General features: G+C 42.7%; 1 protein-coding gene across 2 annotated transcripts in view; it reads left to right on the top strand.

The window, feature by feature from the left end:
- Window positions 1-1,961: 1,961 nt before the first annotated feature.
- The window catches only part of LOC139210926 (cGMP-dependent protein kinase 1), a 71,701-nt gene continuing 50,326 nt past the window's right edge, over window positions 1,962-23,336 (top strand). The window contains exons 1-2 of one of the 2 annotated variants that reach the window (XM_070841135.1): window positions 1,962-2,288; window positions 10,889-11,055. In XM_070841135.1, coding sequence (XP_070697236.1) covers window positions 2,032-2,288; window positions 10,889-11,055 — 424 coding nt within the window. In that variant the 5' untranslated portion in view covers window positions 1,962-2,031. Of the gene's footprint in view, window positions 2,289-5,337; window positions 5,865-10,888; window positions 11,056-23,336 lie in introns of those variants that run through there. The other variant, XM_070841134.1, reaches the window with a different exon arrangement.

The following is a 23,336-nucleotide window of genomic DNA, read 5'->3' as shown; positions in this document are numbered from 1 at the left end:
CAGACAACATGAGCTGAAACTGGAAGTGCAGCATTACTCGCTCTGTTTAAACATGGGGACGGTGGAGTGTGGAGGCAACACAGATGCACCTTTCAGGCCAGTGATGCTGGTGCAGTCATGGTGATGATGTATTAGGCCCATATAGGCACCGACAGAGGGTATTTATTGTGATAATAACACAAAATCAAATAAATTTTAATGAAGAACTGGCAATATTCTGCATCTTTTTGTCCAAATGCCCTTTTCTTGAACGTCATTAGCGCTTTTTTCCAGTGCAGCCATATTCTCCGAGGATATGGACATGGTCACAGAAGGTGACACTTAATTTACCACAGTCATAATGGGCACAGTTTCTGCTGCATACATAATTAATCAATCACTGTTTTCCACATTGATAACAGCACGACCCCGGCCCTCACCTTGTCTTTGAATGCTGATTTGCATTCACTTTAGTGCTGTGAAACATGTAACACACTCCCCGGGCTCAGAAACAGCAGTTAAGAAGTGGATCCAATGTGAACCACCACAATCTACACCTGATAGCGACAATTTACATGTCGTCACAAGTCGTATAATCAGTTGTGAACTGGGAACATGCTACTCCAAGATGCATTTGGAGAGGTCCAGTTTAAAGGGAGGAAGAAAATGTCCAACAATGTGTTTTGCTTTCCAGCAACAAGCATTCATCTCAGACCCGATAAGAGGTGGTTGGAATAATAAGAAGGCAAGCGGTAGACAAGGGTGAAGTATGTTGAACTACACCAGCAAGGGGAAGATCTGTTCACTCTATTTTTAACTCAGAATCTTAATGAAACATCCCCCTAGCGCCCATGAGCTCCCTTTTTTTTTTTTCCTCCCTTCAATGAATTCATTGAGTTGAAACAGACTTAGGCAGCAGAATGAAAAATGGTGCAGAGAAATGACTGGCTGGGTTCGGAGATTAATATTACAGAGACAAGTGATGATCTATTACTGAGCTCTCTGCGGTCTGCTCTGCATGCTGAGGATGAAAGTGATGAGCACTGTTGTTGCCAAAGTGTGTAATTACTGATTACACTAATCAGTTAGATAACACACTCCGAATGTGTTGTGTAATTAACTTTACTTTAAGTTGGATGCATACAGTTTTTTTATCTTCTGCAACTATGAATCATCCATTTTGTTCTGTGAAGTCTAGAATAATTTCATTACATACGCGTTTTTCATCAAACGGATGAATTTGACGTTTTGTTATTTTTTTGTGACCAAACTTTAATCAACTTTAATCCTTTAAAAGTCTGACGGATCAATCCAACAATCATCTTGATATAAAAAAGGTACAAATGCATGTTCCAAATACCCATGCCCATCCAGAACCCCAGAAGGTCATTAGCCTTGTAGGGAGATTACTTTCACTTCACTGATATGCGTTTAATCAATATATAAAATGTGACCATTGCAAACAAGCTGCAGCCCAGTCCACTCCAGCAAGTGAGGGACAATTGATTTTTACAATAGGTTAGGTCAGGGTGGTGATGCGGGTGTTTAACATTGTGCCTTTGTCGCTCAAAGGGGGCTGATAGACGGTAAACAAATATTTGACAGCAGCAGCAGCAGCAGCAGCACTGGGCTTCTTCTGAGGCGTGTTTGCTGTGTGAGAGGCGGTGAACTACAGGAGTTGTCTCGGCTCCTTAGTGCCCAGTTTGACGGCCTCCCTGCGTCCTCGGAGAGGAAGAGCTGCTGTAATTGGTTTCTCAATGAAGGATCATCATCAGCTCCCCGGAGGCTCGGTGGACTGTAGCGCAGCGCTGCTCTATCAATCGTCCGCTGGCCGGCTTTAAACACCGCTTTGCTCTTTTCCTTCTGAAATAAACAAGTGGGCAGTGAAGGGGACACTCGGAGCATCATCACCCTGCGCGTCTCGGGAGAGAGAGAGAAGGGGGGGGGGGGGAGATTTGTGTCCGTCCCCACGACGTGCGCGAGTGTGCTGGGAGTGAAATCGCTTCGTCCTCTTCGCGGAGAATCGCGGCAAAGTTTAACGCAGATTTCAACATGAGTGACCTGGAGGAGGACTTTGCCAAGATCATGCTGCTGAAGGAGGAGAGGATACGGGACTTGGAGAGGCGTCTGGCGGACAGGGAGGACGAGATTCAAGAGCTGAAGAGGAAATTACACAAATGTCAGTCTGTTCTGCCCAGCGCTCAACTTATTGGACCGAGGACCCGCAGGGCGCAGGGCATCTCCGCGGAACCGCAGACGCACCAGGACCTGTCAAGGCAGACCTTTCGGAAATATGCCAAGTCCGACTGGTAAGACTTTACTGTCCATGTGTCAGCTTTGTGTCTTGTGTTTTTCTTTTCTCTACCACATCCAAAATGTTTGCCATGAATGGTGTGAATCGACACTCTGTTATTATGAAGCACCACTCATCAGAAATGCGGTTGGAAATGAACGTGCATGTGCTGATTGTAACTCCACACACTCAAAACGGGCACTTCGGCGCACCGTGTGCTCGAAGCTCCTCTTTCTGTCTGTTTTCCACCTTTTCTTTCTTCTAAATGGGAGATGGAGACGTTTGTCATGAATGGACGAGTACTTTCATTCTTGGGGCCGATGACGCAGCTCCAAGGCGAGCTTCTGAAAGAGCTCCTAATTGATCGGATCCATCATGGCAGTCCCACGGGACTCAGACAGGAGGAAGTGCGATGCATTATTGGCTTTTAGTAGCTGGACGCTGAGGACCCGAAGTGCATGTCTGAGGATATTTAATACTCCATTAGAAAACGCTTTGTTTGACCATATGCTTCCTTCATCACCTTTAGGTGCTCGTTTTAGCCTCACAGTTTGGTGTTCCTGATTTTGCATGTTTCACCTGAGGCCTTTACCTGGTTAGTTAGTTAGTATCACACACTTTCACTTAGTTTAAGTCAGACACACACACACACACACACACACACACACACACACACACACACACACACACACACACACACACACACACACTGCTGACTGCTACTGGGGTTAATGTCATTAAGGTGGCTAGACAATTTCCAGTCTTCACTTGCATTAATAAACTGCAGGCAGGGCAGGTCCTCACTTACACTCATTAACTGATGCTCATTGTGCCTTCAAACAAGCACAAAAGACAACAAAAGAAGTAAAAACACTTGAGTGACATATGGTGTTTATGAATGACCCAGTTTCATTGAGAAATAATGACTAAGAAGCTGTTAGCCGGACTCAGACAGTCAAGTTGTACACCTTTCTATATGACCAGGGTTCATTCAGAAAATGGTCAAATTAAGTATCAGCTGATGAGGCATAATAAGTGGTTGCCTGGGCCCTTTGTGGACAAAAAGACTGATTGCATGTGGCCACACACCCTGTGCAGTGAAACGGAAGTAAACCTGTTTGCATTTGTAAAAGTACCTGTGAGGTGACGTGTTAGCTCTCGGTGCCATCGGCGTGTGCAGGAGGGTCCCACCTGTGCCGCCGTGGGGTCGGAGACGGCGTGACCCCCCCATTAGAGTCAGGACGTGGCACCAGCCGGCGGCCCGCCCCGCTCATCGGATTACCGCAGCATGGAGCAACGGATCCTGTTTCTATTGATCTGCATAGGAAAAGGGCTGAGCTGGATGGTTGGAGAGGTGAAATTTAAAGCGCAGAGGTGCTTTGAAGGACAGTGGGAGGGCCTTTTGATGATGGGAGGATGTGGGGACGCAACTCTGGCCTGGAAAGAGTGTAAATCTCCAGGCAACTGCAGTTTCCTGATATGAGGGAAACTTTGCTGCTGCTCAGGCTCGTCGTCCTGTGCCCTTCCCCTGACAGAGATAAAAGAAAATTTGATGGTTTTTAATTAGCTCAGAGGAGAAAGGCCGTCATGGCTTCATTAGAAGTTTGGATTTAGAGGGAAGCACAAGAAAACAAATCTTGAATGAATGAATGAAACTGACCTAAACAGACAACAGCTGCTATGTTTGTTGAGCAGATGCTCCTCACAGTTATATTATCTCTTTTAAAGTCTCATAAAAAGCTGTTTTATACTTCTTTCTCTTCCTCTCTGTGATGTCTGAAAACAAGTTTGGCACTGTTTGCTAAGCTGCCGTAGTACATGTGTTCCTGCACATGCCAGTATTTGTAACCAGTTGTTCATTACCACACAACACATTGCTCAGTCATCCACTAATACAAGTGTTGGCTCAATAACTGTTGGACGTTATTGGCTGCAGAGCACAGAGATGTCACCTTGTTGTTGTTTGCCCGAGTTGATGCTTTAAACCACCACAAGAGGGCAGCTGTGATCTTTTATGAGACTAACTGTGTCTCTCCGGGGTTGTTTATGTGCTTTTTGTTAGGAAAAAGATGCTTTTCAACACCACACCAAAAACACATATTGTAACATCCAACAAAGCATCTATGACCCCTCTTTTTGTCCTCGCCGCCAGCCTGTGACTCCCCATCCTCTCGGCACAGTAATTGTTATTTTAGCCTCAGTGACTCCTCATCCTATCAGATTGTCCTTAGCAGTTTATCCTCCTCTGAATTTGTCCAGAGCACGAGGCCAAATGCTGCTTGCTGCGCTTCAGATGACTCATTTGGATAATGTGGACGGAGACCAGCAGCTCCGTCCACACGCAACACAAGATTAGATGAGGAATGTGGCGCAGCTTTGGCCTTGTCAAATCATTTCTTGCCTGTAGCACCTTTAGGCCACTTGCTCAAAATGAATAGTTGTTGGACACAGATTTGGAAACAGAGAAGTTCATTCCTGTCCACTGTAACATACATCATACACCTACCAAAGTATCATTTGTGTTCAAATAGAACATTGGTGTTCACATTGTCAGATATTTTCTAAAATTGGACTTCTATCCATGTCCAACACAAACTACAGAAGCTCCTTCCCCATTAGATGAACAACGGGTTGTTTATTTTTACATAGAGGTTCATTAAGTTTCCATCACCTTCACTTTCCATTAAGGCCCCGGTGCTCATCTATTCGTAACTCAGCAGCCTCGGGGCGACTTGGTGAGGTATGATGACATGGTTCTCCGCGCAGTGGCTCTCTCACGCAGTCCATTATTCATGTGAGACGAGCGCGGCTCTCTCTGGAGTGGCAGACTGCATTGTGCCACAGATTCCTGTAGGCGCCCTTCTCGCCATGCGCTCTCTCCGGGTCGCAGCCTGACGCACTCGGGGAGGACGATCCTCCGCTGTCACACCGCCGAGGGAGGGAGGAAGAGAGACAGGAAGAGAGAGAGAGAGAGAGAGAGAGAGAGAGAGAGAGGGAGGGAGGGAGGGAGAGAGAGAGAGAGAGGGGGGACAAACTTTGCGTGGCTGTGACGCTTTCACCTTGGCAATCGCGGCAACTAGCGAACATACCTCCGCTTAAATTCCCAACATCCGCTGGTGACGGACAGCGGAGAGGAATCCCCCTCAGGAGAAACAGGGGCTGCACCCTCTGAAGCCGTTCATGCCGGATAAAGTTTACAGGCAGCGTGGTAGAGGAGAGAGGATAAAGACTCGGCTGCATACCTTTCGATAAACTTATCGGGAAGTCGCTCGTCGCCGCCAACTGAAATGGGCACCTTGCGCGACCTCCAGTACGCGCTCCAGGAGAAGATCGAGGAGCTGCGCCAGAGGGACGCGCTCATCGACGAGCTGGAACTGGAGCTCGACCAGAAGGACGAGCTTATACAGAAACTACAGAACGAGCTGGACAAATACCGCTCCGTGATCAAACCGGCAACCCAGCAGGTCCACAAGCAAAATGAGCTGCATGAGCAGCAGCGGACGAAGAGGCAGGCAATTTCGGCCGAACCCACTGCCTTCGACATCCAGGATCTTAGCCATGTCACCCTACCTTTCTACCCCAAAAGCCCACAGTAGGTGTCCAGATTACAAACGCATAACATGCACTTTTAATAATGGCTGTAATTACATTTAGCACAGGCTGCTGCGCTCCAGTACGAGCTAAGTCATCCTTTGTCACCTGTCTGATCTCTGTGCGTAATGTTACGTGTGGCGCAGCAGGTACGACACCTGTAGCACATATGGATGAGGTGACGCGCTCTAACACACACACACACACACACACACACAAACACACACACACACACACACACACACACTAGATATAAGGGAAATGTAACATGATGTCTTCAAGTATGACAATGACATAAAAGAAATACCAGAAGGGAACTGTCATCAGTAACAGTTATCAATAAAGTTACCAGGAGCCTGCTGATGAAAGGCTGAATATCAACAAGTCTGATCACTGGCCAACCGGAGGGACGGGTGAAATGTCACCCAGTGATGGTAAATTATAGGTTTACAGAGCTGGTGGTGGCAGCTCTGTGTTATGTACCAGTGCCTATTTTATACAAGCTGTGATTCTGTGACAGGCAGTACTAACAGGCTCTCTGTGTGTGTTTACCTTAAGATTTGTCCAGAGCGTCTCTCTCTCTCTCTCTCTCTCTCTCTCTCCTTTCCAAACTCTCAAGCAAACACCTCTTTCCTGCTCAACTTGCTCTGGAACATGAGGTCTGGCTCTCAAACTGATACTGGCACTAAAATAGCCCTCTGTTGTGAAATAATCCAGCTGTCTGATGGGTTTGAATTTAAAGGTTGCGTTATTATAAATCAATACACTTACCCCTCTGGTGGGCAAGAAGAATATCTACTCCTCATCCTGCCAGCACAGTAAAAAAAAAAAGAACAGAAATATTGAATATCATAGGTGCATTTTTAGAACCAAATCCAGCTTTGAAATGCATCATAGGAAGATAAGCAGAATGAAGTGATCAACTTTAAATTATTGGTAAATTACCTACTTTAAAATCCATTATAAGATGCGTTTCTATTCTAATGGTTATCGGACTTTGCAGAGAGATCAGCCGTGTCGGATGAACGTCTTTATTCTGTTCACATGCAAACAGACGAAGCTCTAAGAATTTCCTCGCAGAAGATTAATGAATGAAGGCGATTATTCATCTGAGCTGAAAATGGATATTTGTCTTTGTTGTACCTGTCAGCTCTGTGTGTTGGAAAGCACAAAGAAAACCTTCTCTTTTCTTGTGTGTGTTTTTGTTTTTTTTTGGATTTCTTTGTCTCAGTGTCGTAACTAAACGTGGGACCTTGGACACTGGCTTGGAATGACAGATGAGGAAAACACAACAGAGTGACCATTTCATTACGATAATCGTCTTCATTCTAAAGCTTCTGCCGCTCGTGCTTATATTTCCATTTAGAGATTTCCAAAAGAGGCTTTTAGAGAGACCTTGATGGGAAGTTTCTTATTATCAGGCTTTTCCAAAAATAACAAAATTTTCCTGCTTTTTGACATTTTGATGAAGAGTTTGATGTCTCGGCCTTTAAAGAGTTTCAATCATGTGTGGATTACGATGGGAAAAGGGTAGTTTGAGACTTGACATTGAGGTTGATGGGTGACAGCAGTTTTGAATGATTTCATTATTTCTGATGATAATCCTCACTGGATGGAAATTTTGGACGATGGAAGTGAAAACTCCTTCTTGCCAAGAGGCTGCTTGAACGTCCATCAAAGCCTCTCAGCTACAGCTTCAATTTTCCGCTGAGCGTCTGCCACACCTTTTCTCTCTCTCCGCTTGGCCGAGAGTGACACTTTGCTCAATACTTCTCTTCTAACATGCGCACACACACGAAAAATATTAAAAAGCAAACCGACTGCTGAATGCAAATGAAACGAGCGTGTGTGCGTGTGTCTCTTATTAGTTCAGCATTGTTATCATTATTCAGCTTGTTTGGACATCTGTGCTTCAGCAATTTGCAAACATTCACATATTTTTTCTTTATACGAAGCACGACTTTAAAATCCAAATTATTTTGTTTTTATGTGACTCCTCTAACTTTTGTTATTGCTCAACTGAGAACAGTGTTTTTCGTTTTTCCATGTTTAATAAGATATGCAAGTGCTCTCATGGGATAAAAACAGGTCCATTACGTTCTCATTTTGTTTTGGTTAGCGAAGAGTAGCGATAATGCCTGTTGGATCTGGCCAAGTGTTTATATTTTTCTTTCATTCTCACCCACTTTATCTTCTTTACAAGGCCCATAGAGCGTTCCTTACACATACGCTATCCATCCCTCTCCCTCCGGCAGCCTCTTATTTCCGTTAGCCTCTCCCACTTTTCTGCCACCCCTCTTCTTTTTTCCTCCTAAAAGAGCATATTTTCTCCTTTTAAGGAAAGCTGAACTTGCTCAGCCCCAAACTTCACTGGTGGATGAAGACAAATATATCATTCTCACAAAGTGGAGGAAGGCAGATGTTTTTTTAAGGGTCTGGTCGGAGGATATTGCTCAATGTTGCCATCGGAGGCTCAAGTCAGGGGTCCTGATCAGGGTGAAAGAGGCCAGTAATCTCCTGGTTGTAAATGTAACAGAAACAGGCTCAATGGGGCACATTTCTAGAGAAGTGGAGGTCAACTTTGGAAAATAATGCATTTCCAATTTGTTTCTGTTAGTGTAGTTAAACATACGTGGCATTCAGCTAGTTCTGCATGAAATGAAGCTTATTTTAAAGCATCTTGAACTCAGGAAGAATCACAAGATTCTATCTATTATTGTCTGATAAATAAATGAATTATGTTATCTATTAAATCACACCAAAAAATACCTCTACCAATTTGAGAGCTGTCAACATTCAATCTTACTCATCCTCTCCTCCTTGTGCAATCGCTGCTGAAAAATGAAGGAGGTTCGGGAGGCACAGTACACATCTGAACATAGATTGTGGGGTGTGAATATAAAAATAGGTGCAACACTTCAGCCTTATTTATTCAATTCCCCCAGGTGACTCTGGACGGGAGAATAAAGAATATCTAATCAGGTACAATAGGATCATGTTGGTTATTCTGTTGGAGTGGCGACTGCACTGTCTGAGGTACAAATAAGACAAAATGCCGAGACTTTGGACACTCCAAAAAGATCTCCACAAATGACAGGGGAGTTTGGGACAATGATGTAGGAATGGTACAGTGGCATATACATGTCTTTTCAGGGGAGAAATGCAACATCTGAGGATCTCTGACCTCCTACTGAGATGCACTTTGTGTAAAGGACTCATGCTAGTCAGATGTGTTTTCCATTAGATTGTGACTACTAGCTAATGCCGGTCTTTTGTAATTTAGTTCGTTACTTTTGTCAACAAATACCACTAGTGTCAGAAAGTAAAAGCTGAGCTGTTTGGGGATCCAAGGCCTTGAAACCCGGATTGAATTAAATTCATCAGACTCCTGAATGCAAAAAAAAACACATCATGAGAACCTCGTTACTGATATTCCAGCGTGCTATTTGAGACCCAAACTGAAACCCATTCAGCTGAAGGTGTAACACAGATGCGCTTGAAATCTGTAGATGGGTGGCCAGCAGGCCAAGGTTGAAATTTGTATTTATGTGCCAGCTGTGATAGCTGCAGAGATTGGCATCTCTCACAGTTTTTCATCTGAGGGAGCAACACTGTTTCTTCACAGATTCGATAATGTGTCTCAAGATTTGATGGAGACGCGTTCAAGTGACCTTAAAAGTGTGCCCTTGAAAAGAAGTAAGACTCGGGCTATAAAAAACATCACCACTGACAGACCAAAAACGCAGGCATGCGCATAACCCCTCAGTATATAAATCTAAAAAAAACCCTGGCACTGCTGATATTCTATGGTGTCAGAAAATTTAGTTTGAGTTGGTTTGTTCAGGACTTAGCTGCAGGCTGGCAGCAGGGCAGAGACGTCTATGTGAGGTGGGAGCACTGCTTCATAAATGCCTACCAGGTTATTTGCTCTTTTAGCTATAAGCTCCTCAGGTGAGCTTTCTGAAAAGGGCACCAAGCACAAAAAGCCAAGAGGCAGTTCACTAGTGCCGTTAAGTCCTTCTAACAGGGGCGAGAGTTTCTTATGAATCAGGGTATAAAAGCTTTACTTCTCGGCAGGAGGGAACTCCTTGTTAGATCAACCTTGATACATATTATTAACTTCATTCATCCAGTCGACACTGTCAAAATCAGCTACGCTGCGCTCTGGTGATGACAAGCTTCAGTGAATGACTGATCTTGACTCACTCGTTAGAATCAAGTCAGATTCCTGTCCCATCTCTTGACACTCGTCTTTGCGTCCGAGACGATAAGAGCGACGCTTAATTTGACGTTCTCAGCCGTCACTGCGTCTGGCCTTTGTTCCCCTGTCGTCACCACACGGAGAACAAATGTCTCTCTTCTGTCGATGGTACATCAAAAGCATCTGATGTGTGCACCTTGACTTAAATGATAATTTGACATAATGTCCTCTGTCACAATTTCATTTGCCCTGCGTTTGCTTTTAACCTGCCTGACAAAGTGCTCTTTCACCTGTACACCGAGCTGCACCTCGGCGGCTGCACATTATCTTTACAGTTAATTGCATTTCATCTTTTCCTTGCATAGTCATTGCAAAAAATCCTTATGTGTGGAGTGGCCTAATGACTCTGCAGCCTGAAGGCCAATTTGGCTTTCAGAAGTGCACCCATGAATGGAAACAATCAGCCTCCATTAGGCATGGATTTTGCTGTTTATTGACTTGTTCCAGCATCTGGAGGGAATAAAAAAAAGCTTCACACTGATGTCATTGAAATGAGGATATGTTTTTTGAAAAGCTACTGAGTGTGACTTTAATTGCCTTAGAAGTAAGAAACATGCACGTCTGTTGAACTGATCGACATCCTTCACTGGATTTTGTTTGAGGAGTGATGAATTTAGACTTTTGTTGTAATTTCTTTCTCTCATCTACCTCATCTTGTCATCCCACAATAAAGAACGGCACACAGGAATGTGTGTTTGTACAGGTCAGTGCATGAACAGTGTGTTTCACACTGTGATTCACACTGTGTTTCACCTTGTCTCCAGGTCCAAGGATCTGATCAAGGAGGCCATCTTGGACAATGATTTCATGAAGAACCTGGAGCTGTCGCAGATCCAAGAGATCGTGGACTGCATGTACCCTGTGGAGTATGGAAAGGACAGCTGTATCATTAAGGAGGGCGATGTGGGCTCACTGGTCTACGTCATGGAAGGTAAAAGCACACATGCACAGAGGTAGAATGCAGATCCTGTGGAAACACAAATCTATTCAAATGAGAACCAAAAGGTGTACGTGTAAACTATGTATGTCTTTTTAAAAAAGTTTTTAACTGGATCAGAAGGGGTGTGTCTGGAGAGCTTCAAAGGCACCATCATGACAAAGATGGAAAAGAACTCAAAGGGCATTATTGATGGGCTTCTGCAGGGAACTAAAACTCAAAACCATATCACTTAGCTGTAGGATTCACTCATGTCCAACTGGTTTTATTTTGTATGATGCTGTGTGCCCACTGAGTCCTTTCTGCTTCATTCTTTTTTAGCAGTATAATTTCAGCATGTGGCTTTTATTTTCATTTCACAACAGCACGACGCTAGCACTGATGAGATTTGTGAAAGGGCATTTTTGCTACATGATTTGTGTCACTACTGCTATAAAATGTTCAGAGAGCCATCATCCGTCCCTGACAATAGATTTGACCTCTGAGAAAATGGCTTCAGTCAATGCCTGCGCAATGTAACTTATCGTTTTATAGAGATGGACTTGGACATTCACAGACATAATACAAATTAAAATATAGAAATATAGGACGCAGAGATTACCATTATCGCTCACTCTCTCTCCTTTATAACTTGCACTTGACCTAAATCTAAACAACATGACGAGAGAGAAGAGAGTAAAGAAACTGAGAACCAATGAGCTTGTTGGTTGGCATATAGACAGTGGCATTTAAAGGTTATTATTTCACTAGGAGGAATGCCGATATTGATTGTTGCTGCTATTTCTCCATGCCGGCCACCTATTTCAATTATTAGGTTGGCGAGATATTTCCTAGATGCCCCATTCAGCAAAGCATTGTTAAAAAGAGAGCTGTGAGAAAGTGCAATAATGAGCAATTTTTATCAAACTAAGACAACAACACTACAGATCCATGAAAACATAATCTGGTCTCGGTTCTCTTCAAGCAGAGGCAGGTAGGATTTGTCACAGCTGAAAGGACTCCAGAGACGTGCAGCGTCTCTGTTTGGATGCCAGCAGAAGTGTTATGACTGCACTCTGTCTTCATCTGGTCTTAAATGAGTCGCTAAGTCTGAATTCAAAAACCTTTTGTGGTGCATCTTTGAACTATGACTCTATAGGTTATTGTGTTAGGTAGATATTGATAGATATGAACACTGCTGTCTTTGAAAAACAGACAAGTGTAATTCTATAAAGGTAACAAAAAGAAGAGGACAGACATATTTCTTAAACTGAACTTTTTGGCAGGGTGGCTCTAGAGATGACAATGCCGTCGGCCCACCACTTTTGTCCAGACTGAAATATCGTACAAATAGTGAATAGATGTGTTCAGAGGATGAATCCTACTGACTTTATGACCAAATACTTAACTGATACTAGTTGATATTAGCATTTCACAGAGCTGCTATTATGGCCTCACTTATTATACACACATTTTCTGCAGGTGTATTTATATTTTGCGGATAATGATTTGCTGACTGGTCCTGTACTTTTACTTAACCAAATATCTGACTACCTCATCTCTCACTGTTCATTTCCCTGTTGGAAGAGGACATCACTTTTTGCCCTTATCTGTAGACTGCAGAGATAAGTTGGATATGTAAAGAGGCTCACATGTAACTGGCTTGATGTAAATTAAATGCAAAACACAACCGGGGCCTGTACAACGATGACCTGAGACCATTTTTTTTTTTAAATTTGGGGAAATATTGTGCGCTGTAACAAAATCAGTGATTGTATTGTTAATTCACTGACGACCAGTGAAAGAAAAGAGAAACCACAACCATCATTAATGCATCAAAATGTTATGTTACAGTCCAAGAGTCGGGGAAGAAAACAGGGAAAATAAACAGGTGCAGTTTTCAAAGAAAGCCAGGGTGTGAATCTCCAGATGCTGAGCCGATGGTCTGATAATCTGTGGTCTTTAACTGAACGCCGGTCAACCTTTCTGTAGGTAACGAGTACAGTCGGTGTGACGAGGGCTGTGTGAAAACGATGGTACAAAAGGTGACTGGTGTCACGCTGACATGATGAAAAGGTTCCTACAGCCAAAAGTTATAAATCTATAAGAGATCTGTAAGAGAATTGTTGAGGGGCTTTGCGAGTTCCTCTTTGACAGTGATGAAGGATAGAGCTGTAGGGTAACTGGATAGAGGGGCTCCACTTTAATGGTGTTACGTCACCAATATCATACATTCGGCTTGCTCGCCCTGGACTCCTCTGGACGCCACTTTCTGTCCATTTTGTTTCTCTCTCTCCCACAGTGTCTCTTGCCTGCAGTTTTCACAGTATCTGTCCGTGGTCTTGGCTGTTTTGCATAAAAAAACCAAATGTTAAAAGCATTAGCCCAAGGGGTGATGACATTGTGCTAAGGTCTGTGAAAGCTCATCACAGTTTGTGGCTTTTTAATCCAAGCTGACAGGATGTCTGACTGGGCCATGCCATGTCAACCACACACTGTACATCATTTTCCTTGCAAATGAAGTGTTCACTGCTCAGGCAGTTGTGTCATTTCTTTTTGAGACTTGGCTGGCTAATCATTAAGGTTTTGCTATGGAGCAAACCGACTTTATCATGCATCATATAACCATAAGAGGCAATATAATTGCGGTCAACATTTTGATATAACATTTGGCGTAACTTATTTTCCCCTAGTGAGACTGATATTTCAGAGCCACAACCTCTTTGTTTAAAAAAACCACAGAGTTGGTAGCTTTTGTTTAAGAAGCACCTGATAATTAATTAATAATATATATAATTAATAATTAACTGATGAATACAGAACGGATTCCAGCACTGGCTTGCTGCTATGATGAGGCCATCTGTCTGGCCGTAGTTGCTATAATGAAAATTTCTTGTATTTTGGTTGCATCCGCTCGGCTGTAACTGACACCGGCCCTCTTTAAAATACTAATTGCAGCTGAGACAAAAGCCTACATTTCCATGGAGATGAGAGCGGACTTTGATTGGCTGTGTCATCCGCGAAGACCCATACAGGTGGCTAATGATGATAATAACAAGTATAATCACATCCAATTACTATCAAGTACTTCCTCGACAGTAAAACCCTCATGATTTCCTTCATAGTCGTCATTCAACTTAATCTAATGGAACTGTGGATGCTAACACAAATAGGTAGCTGTGCTTCAACCTATCCTCTAGGAATATTCTGCCGTAACAGTGTTACATGCTACAAGTAAGCTTGTTAAAGGTGTAAGTGAGCCTTTGAGAATGGAGATCTGATGATTAGTTTCAATGGCGTAAAACGCACTGAAAACTGGGCCGAGGCCAAAATGCAAGCGCATGAAGAGTTTAGTCTAATTGGCAATAAAATGGTGATCATCACTGCACTTGTCAGCTAGGGAGTTTTAAAATTACTCACAGTAAATGGTTTTGTGTTGTTAACCATAAAAAGCTCATGTTTAAAGTTTAAGAAGATCACGTGAGTTATGGTAAGTAACCCTGACCTGCCAAATCTGAAGCTCAGCTGGAGGCGGAAGTTTAAAAATGTTTATGCTAATGTCTTTTTTATGCTTATGTTTGACATAATGATCAATCTGCCGGTTCGTTCCTAAATTAATCAATTGATCATTTGGTAAACATAATGAAAGAAAAGAGTGAAAAACGGCCATCACAATTCCCACAGCCCAAGTCGACGTCCAAAACCCAAAGACAACAATTTACGTTCACAGAAGATCAAGATGCCAACAAATATTCCTATTTGAGAGGCTCGAAAAAAAATGGTTCAAATGATTAACTGATTCTCAAAATTGTCGCAGAACATTTTCCCTTGATTGACTAATTGATTATTTGACTAACTTTTAAATATTAGCCTTGCGGTGATTTTTGAACTGTACCTCTGCCTCTGCTCATACATAAATACAGCTTGTCACCTTTATGTGATAACAGGACATATTCCCCAGCCCTTTTAGGGAGACCTAGCTGTCTGCCCTCCTTGTATATTTTATTAGTTCTGCTAAACGTGCAGGGAGGGCATATAGAAAAGTAAGGAAAGTGAGGAAAAAGAGCAGTAACATTACAGTGTGACTCAGCTCTAAACCCCAACTGCTCACAGGACATTGACAGCTTCTTTGACAGGCTACTCCATTCAATGCAACCATTGATGCACTGTAGGCTGCTTCATTCAGGTGGATGTGTTAAGGAGATCTAAAAATACACCCAGGATTTGACATTTTCTCAACACAAATTGGATAGAGTCCCAATTATTTTGTTTGACCAGCTGTTAGGTGGAGCAAATACAATATTCTGACAGATGTCTCAGAGAAGACCTGAAGTTTGAAGTAAGGCTTAAATGTTATCCTTTGATGTCTGAATGTGACAGAAACTAACAATGTGATGTTTTGAGGCTTATGCTGAACCACTCCAGTCGTTTCCCTTTTCCTGCTGCTTTTACTGAGATATACCTTTGAATAACAATGAATGGCAATGTTTACCCACAGTGGCACCATACTAGTTTCTCTCTCAATGGGGAGCATTTGATGGTTTTTGACTCCTTATGACATGACACTCAGGATGTTTGGTAAATATGAATGTTCCTATTAAGCATCGAACACTGATTTGTGTGCATGCATCTCTAATCAAATTTAAACAACATGAGGAAATGAGAGGCACAGGTCTCTGTTTACATTTCATTTCATGGCATATTTTATCCTGTGATAATCCCTTTTAGCTTCTACTAGCACCATATCACCCCTCTGTCACCTTGTACTCCACCTTACAGGCTAAAACCTGACATGAAAACAGATCTTAAGAGCACCTTAACATTCACTTTATTTTTTTTTCATGCTTATTAGGGAAACGTCAGCCCTACTATAAAGTGTATTACCCCTTGACATAACTATCATCTTAACTAGTCTAGCAGCAGACTAAGTATCGAGCCAATTTCCAAAAGAATCTGTGAGAGTCAAAATGAATGAATGTCTCTGTCTGAGACTCTGACAGCAGTTACGGTTTAAAGGACTCATCCTCTCACTGTGCTGTAGGCTGGAGTCTTCAGAGAGATGCCCTCTGTGCTCACTGGTCAATGAGGCAGAGTAAAGGGAGATGGGCTTCTCTCTCATCTTTAGCAGAGCATAGAGATGTAATCAACTGGGGCGCCTGAGTGTGACTCAGTGTCATAGGTGTGACAGGACATGCCACGTTAAGAAAATTAGAAACACTATCTAACATTACTACAGCTTCTATTACCGCCACTCCTAGTACAACTACTACAGATATTTCTAAACTACTGGCTGGATTTTGTAATTATTATGATATATTTGCATATTAATAGGCTGTTATGAAAAAATAGAGAATGCACTGGGTGACAGAAACGTGAGTGCACAAATCCACTGCACTACATTGTTGCCTGGCAACTTAACTAATGCAGCTCTGCAAAGTAAAATGTTGAGGCTCACAGATTTTGGTTTGATTGGCCCGGGAGAATACAACATGTAGCCAACATTCATAACGACTGCTGCCTTTTGATTCCTGACAGCTCTGTACAGCAGCCATCTGTAGGTTAATAAAGAACCGTAACCCACTGCGGAGGCTCAGGCTCACCCTGTCTGCTGGAAAAGCATCTCAATATCCACTACTTGAGACTGAAATTGAATGCAACTCTATGCATGTGCGTGTCTGTTTATGTGTACTTATACAACATGGCATGCAGTACCATTATTAACATGGTTCAGTCACAAAGTTTATCTTCTTGGCGGCTATCGGCTTTCATGATAGCTCTAATGAGGTTCTCAGTGGAGGGTTATTAAGGCATCCTCAGGGGAAGAGGTGAGGGGGTCTGTAATTGGAATGACATTTAAACACTCTCCCTTGTTATCTCGCACAAACACGTCAAAAATAAGGGTCAGTGTTGGGTCATAGGTGTATCTGTCCGCTTAAAATGTGTCACACCGACCCCCCCCCTCCTCTCATAATGTAACAGAAGCAAGTGCAGAGACACTACAGTGACAAGGTTTCACAGCACTAAATGACATACGTTTTTCTATGCTGCTGTTGCCTTAAATGTCACAGATATATAACTTACACCTTTAGACATGTGTATGCCTACAGTGTGCGTATGTAATTATTTAAATTCACTCGACTGACGGCATTGTTGATGAATCAGGCATGAACAACCAGCGCTACATCAGAGATGGATTTTTTATTTATGAGCAGCAGTGTCAAGAGGAGAAAACATGAAGTCAAATTCACATTCACACTAAAATTCACACCGCTGCATCATATCCAGGTAGCTTATTTATTGGGTAAACATCTACCTGTATTTGCTAACATATAGCAGCCTAATGATGTGAAATACTTTTATCAAGAAGAATATAACTGTCATTTATGTGCAAATAGTGTGTATGCGTGTGTTGAAGCCTGATACTCTTACCTACGCTGAGTAGTGCACTGTCTGCCCTGAACACCAAGTGAAAATAGTCCTTCTCTGGCAAGTGTCTTTTCTCATTTGCCCTCTCCGCCTCCAAGTTGTTCCCTTTGTCGCTTTCTCTCTTTTGTTCTCTCACTTACTTAAACACACACACACACACACACACACACACACACATACAGATATGAGTTAGCACTTCAAAATGCTTAAATACTAGACCAGAGATGTGCTGTTCACTGCTCACATTTTACAGATTTTGACCCCAATCTGTCCTCTAGTCCTCCTACTTTTCCTCTACTGTATTCATCTTTTCTCTTTATTGCGCTTCACCTATCTGTCCATTTCATTCTGCTTTTCCCCCTTGTTTATATTGTCTGCCTTTTTTCGCCAATTGCCCCCTTTTGTTGTCTTTTCCTTCTCTCTGATTGGTGAGGTGCCGTTTGTTTTTTTCCCCTCTGAACTCGAGAATAAGAATTGATCCCCGTCCTCACTCCACAGACGCCAATGAATACACCTCAGAACAAGAATTAATGAGTAATTTGTGAATGATCCCTTTATCCCCTTTGTGGCTAACCCTGCTTTTGAGAGCTCCTCATCTGGAAAGATGATGAAAGCGAAAGAGTGTGTATGTGTGTGTTTGTGTGAGGAACGAAAGGCAGACAGACAAAAAGAGCTCATGAGCGTCATATGAGCTGAATGTTACATTTGAAACCCTTATTGTAGGTAAATATGAGCTGTACTGTGCTGCATGCATGCTGCTGTGGGGTGTGTGTGTCTCTATGTACCTGTGTGTGTGTGAGGAGTAGGTTTGGAGTAATGCTGAGAGTCTGCTGTGACTGGATAAGCTCTGTGTTTGCTGTGGTTCAGACTTGAGGATACAAGATAGGGCCACAGTAATCTGCTCTGCTACAGTGACGGACAAATCCCCCCCTCATCCGAGACGAACACGTGCACACCACACACACACACACACACACACACACACACACACACACACACACAGACACACACACACATACATGTACTGTATATATACAGGTGGAGTTACTGCAGAAATAAAGACAATGCTATACGCTCTGAACAACAATGTCACCTGAGGACAGTTTGACATATAGTCCGGTCTTGAAGGTTGATTCGTGTTCTTGGCTTTTATTGTAAACTTACATACTTGAAGAAGCCTGAGTTTAGTGAGCTTGTAAAGGCCAGTTCCATCAATCAGTGTCAGTAGAGTCAAGGTTTACAGGACTTGGAGCTAAGGCTTTCTTTTACATTTCTCTTCTCTCACTGCAGACTTTTTTATTGGGTCTCCTGAGTTAAAATTCATCTCTTTGATCTGTTTTTGAACTTTGATTGTGCCCGCTAAATACTCTAGCGTGGGGACTCTCAAAGTCCAAGTCACTGTTCTGATCTGATTTTGTGCGTATATGTGTGTATATGTGGAAGGATCATAGTGCTGTTGGATCTTAATTATCTCAACTTTCCAAAAATAAGAAAAATATTACTGTTTTAAGTTAGACAACAAAGCTTTTTTTGTCTAAAGCAGCTTGAAATGATTACATGAGTCAAGGAGGTTGAACAGCTCTCGGCACACGGAGCATGCAAGCCTTACACAATCAGAAGAAATGAAAAGATAGAAAAATAACCTTTTCAGCCCGCAATGACAGTACACAACATGGATCTGTGGACGGCAGTGTCGGTCAGTCCACCGCTTTGGTTCAGAGTGAAATATCTCAGCAACTAAAAGATGGATGGATTTCCCTGGAGATGGCTCCTCATGCCTGTTGTGATACAGCGGGCAACTGATATCAGAGCAGGTTGCAGAAATGAGGTCTATTACGGTTGTACTCGACATGCCATATTAATCTGTATTCTGGTTTTGAAGCTGTTTGATTAAGTCTGATCTAACTGCGAATTACAATGCTGTATTTTGGTCTGTGAATACAAAATGATCATTTTCACTGCCCCCTGCTCAGGCTATCAATCAGCCTGTCAACACAGCAGCTGTAATCAGCGTGTGATGACTGGGAGAGGAGCAGAGATGAAACTAGGCCTGTTATAATGTTTTAATAAAATCAAGAGATAGGAGAGGGGTTCCTGGTGACAGAGTTTAACTGTCGTGTCTCACCTCACATGTCCTATTACATCCAGTGAATGAAATTAACCACCAATATGAGGCCGAAAGGCTCTAAAAGTAGACATATGCTGCTACACTATGTTCCCTGTCTCCAAGGTAAAATGATGTAAAAAGGATGAAACCAGCTGTCCGCCATGTCCCGTCCGCAACACACTGTTTAGTGTCTTTACGTCTCACAAACCACTTGTGTAAGTGCAAGTGCAGTGTAATTTTCCACCGTGCCAATGGCAGGCAGCCCGGCGTGAGGGTGCCTGAGTTGAACTGAAAAAGATGTGAAGTGCTCTCATCTCAATTGATACGATGCTCGGCAGTGCTCACCATCAGGTGTCCTTCCTCGTCTCTCTCCCCCGCTGTCCCTCTGTTTCTCGTATCCTCTCTTCACGCTGCCTTTTTACATTTCTCACCCAACTCCTCCTTATGAGGTTTCTGTAATAAAAATGGCATACGTTTAAAAAGACAGCTTGATGTCAGCTAGTTTGCACTCAGATCCAACGCACAGAGCAGTGCATATATACAAAATGTTCTGCTCTGTAAAGGAATGGCAGCATCAGGGTTTCTTGTGAACGGAGGGCACTGAGTGCACTCCAGCCATCATAGCTGAAAGTTGTGCCACACTAGTCACTCAGGAAATTTTCAACTCAACTTTATTTTTAATCTTAAATGTACTCCTGTGCAGTTGTCACTCGGTTAAAGAAACGGAAGGAAGTTCTGATAGAAAACAGATGACATGACCACAACAACGACTAAAGTGATTCCCAAAGCGTCCTGAATCAGTGTTGATCACTCGCTTGCTTGAATGCAGGCAGTTGAAATATTTTGGTAGCACTACAACGTGATCATTAGTGGATTACAGTGAAGTACAAGAACTGCAATCTCCCTCCTCTTCCTTGGTAAGATTCCCGAAGCTGCAGAAGGCTACCCCGAAGTTTGTTGACAGAGAGCTGATAACAGCCAACAAGCATCGATTTTGGAGATTATACAGACGTGTTGCACTGTGGAACAAAGATGGATGACTCTAGGCAAACATCACACTGTCTTTATGTGTACAGGCTGCTACTTTCACAACATCACATGGCGAAATAGAGCAGGTGGTAGCTGATGGTATAGAAAATGCTCACAAATTCAACACAGTTAATTTGGTAGTTTTTTAGGCACACTTATCTTAAACTGATGCAGTCTAATATAACTGCCTACAATAAATCCAACCCTCATGATGGTTATAATGTAATCATTTTGAGGCTGCAGTTTGTAGTGTTGTTGTATTGTATTACATAATACAGACTGTTTCTATTGTTGTCACGTCAGCTGTTTAGCTACATCATAATGTGGTTAGAGTAGGTGGATAGCAGACGGCTGTAGCATATAGCACGGGTTGTTAGTAGCATCGGATTAAGCTGGTAGCTGTGACGGCAGAGCTGCACCCTGCTGCCGCCGCTTCAAAACGCGGAACACCAACATCACTGGGTGGCAGGTGCAAAAAATAACCATTCGCTGTCTGAAAATATCTAAACATTTGCATTCCACAAGTCAAAGACAACACATCTTTCATTCAAAGTCTATTGTCAACACCCTCTATCCCCGTTCATCATCCTGCTGCTTGTATTCTTTCAGCCAGCAGCGACAGATTCAGGGGTTCTCTGAGACAACAACACTCAGTTTGAGTTTTGAGTTACACAGAGATGCCGCAATGTCGCCGTAAAGAAGACTTGCAGTTAAACTGCCTATGCTTTTTTACGCTGGACCAAACAACGCCGGTGTAATGCTGCTCCACTGTGTGATTTTACATAGCATGTGGGCAACACAAGAGTCACGAAGGGCTATGACATGTATCACAACAGCGTCAGTGTATAGTGTAGTCCCAACCTGCCTCTTGGGACTGCTGTTTTTACACCAATGTTTATTCTGCTCTGTTACTACTTTTCTGCAGCTGGTTTCAAGGCAGAACAACAATAATCCTCCATTCTGTCTTAACACATTTTAGCACCGACGGTGAGGCAGAATAACAGCGCAACATTCCCACTTTGAAAAGGCAGCGTTAAAGCAGCTAATGTTTGTCATTTTCAGTGCAGGGCTGCTTTGAACCAATAAGTCTCATTCCCCTCCTGAGCCATCCTCCCTGATAAATAACAGTATTTATTTCTGCCGTTCCCTTTGTGTTTGGTCGCAGCCAAATTCAAACGTTAAAATTGTTAAATTAAGAGAAAAAGTCTGACTTGCTCGTGAATGCTGCTGCAGAACAACAGGTCTTACTGAACATGGCCATAGTTCTGAGATTAGCAGGAATTAGATGTTTTTAGATTTGAGTGATTTGATCAGTAGGCCTCAAACCCAAAGGTTTTGACATTCAGCCCTTTGAATATATTTTCACTGAATGTCAAATAGAGCACTGCATTTATCTTCGCCTATTTATTTATTTTCCTCCTCACTGTGGTGATTCATGTGTCTCATTTTTCATAACTGGGCAGCTATGAATATTTGTTCTGCTGAAAGTGTTTTTTGAGAGGTCACATTGTGAGCTTTGAAAAACAAGGTGAAAACAAATAACCGCTCAGGGCTGATGTACTATCAAAGACTACCATTTCAGGCCTATTTCAGTCACACTTTTGAATAGATTGCAATTTACAAGATGTTTCAAACAAACATCTTTTGATAAGACATAAAGAGCAGGTGATTTATAAACCCTGGAATTTTCTGAACCCATTTCAGTTGTTGAATAGATCCCATGCTGAGCATTGTTTCTCCCATGGATTTTCCTCCAACAAACAATCAAACTGTTGCTGTATCATTGCTGATGTGTCGACTTGACGGTTGTACCATCTACAACAGCCAACGGTAATTACCCAATCTTTTAGCTTTTGGGGGCAGGATGAAGCAATATTATACTTAATCTAGTATCAGTGTTTCTCCATTGCTTTAGTGGATAGAGATAGGACCGGGTAATCTGACCCTTGAGCAGTGACGGAAGAACAAGGCTTATCACGATGGGATTGTGGTTGTATGCTATCCCCTGGGGGATTTGAACTCCCCCACATCCTGTTTCTTGATGTCTGTTTTTCTGCTGCTTGAAAAACATAAAAACTATCAATGGAAGAAGAGGAGGAGGTATTAAACCGTATCCTGCGCCTGACCCCTGAAACTCAGCTTTATTTACAGACACAGGCTAATGGCCTTGCCGTGAAAGACTCCATGTGGACGTCAGCAGATGTCCTTTTCTCCGAATTCATTTGGGGGTAATTAAGAAACTTGTGTCACACATCTGCTTACAGAGGCACAATTGAGTAGACTTTTAAAAAACTGCGTTTATCTTTAATGGTGTTAATCGTGGCCATGGGGTTTTGTCTAAAAGACAGATATTTTAATGGCAATAGCTGATAATTTAGTCAGTTATCCTTCGGATCATAGATGACTATTTAAATCAATCTGTGAAGTCTTCAGCACTAGTGTGAGATAAAGTCATGCAGGGTTTTTTGATTTGGAACGCAGCCAGAATCACATCTGATGATCTTGAGCCAGAGGGTTGTCTGCACCGAGGTCTGTCCTGATGACCTGCTTTGTGGAACGCACCACTCTGTGCATTCAAATGATCGGCCATTAACACAGCTACACCGCCTCAGGGGAAGAAGACATGCTGTGATACACTGACAGTGAAATCCTAGTTAACATAACACAAAAGATATTTTATGAATTTTTAAGTTTTCAGTTCTTCCTCTTATCATTATTTTTATTTGCCTAGAGA

The sequence above is a fragment of the Pempheris klunzingeri genome, chromosome 12 (assembly GCF_042242105.1).
Source record: "Pempheris klunzingeri isolate RE-2024b chromosome 12, fPemKlu1.hap1, whole genome shotgun sequence".
Lineage (NCBI taxonomy): Eukaryota > Metazoa > Chordata > Actinopteri > Acropomatiformes > Pempheridae > Pempheris > Pempheris klunzingeri.
Note: the sequence above shows the minus strand (reverse complement) of the source record. Positions and strands in the feature narration are given on the sequence as shown.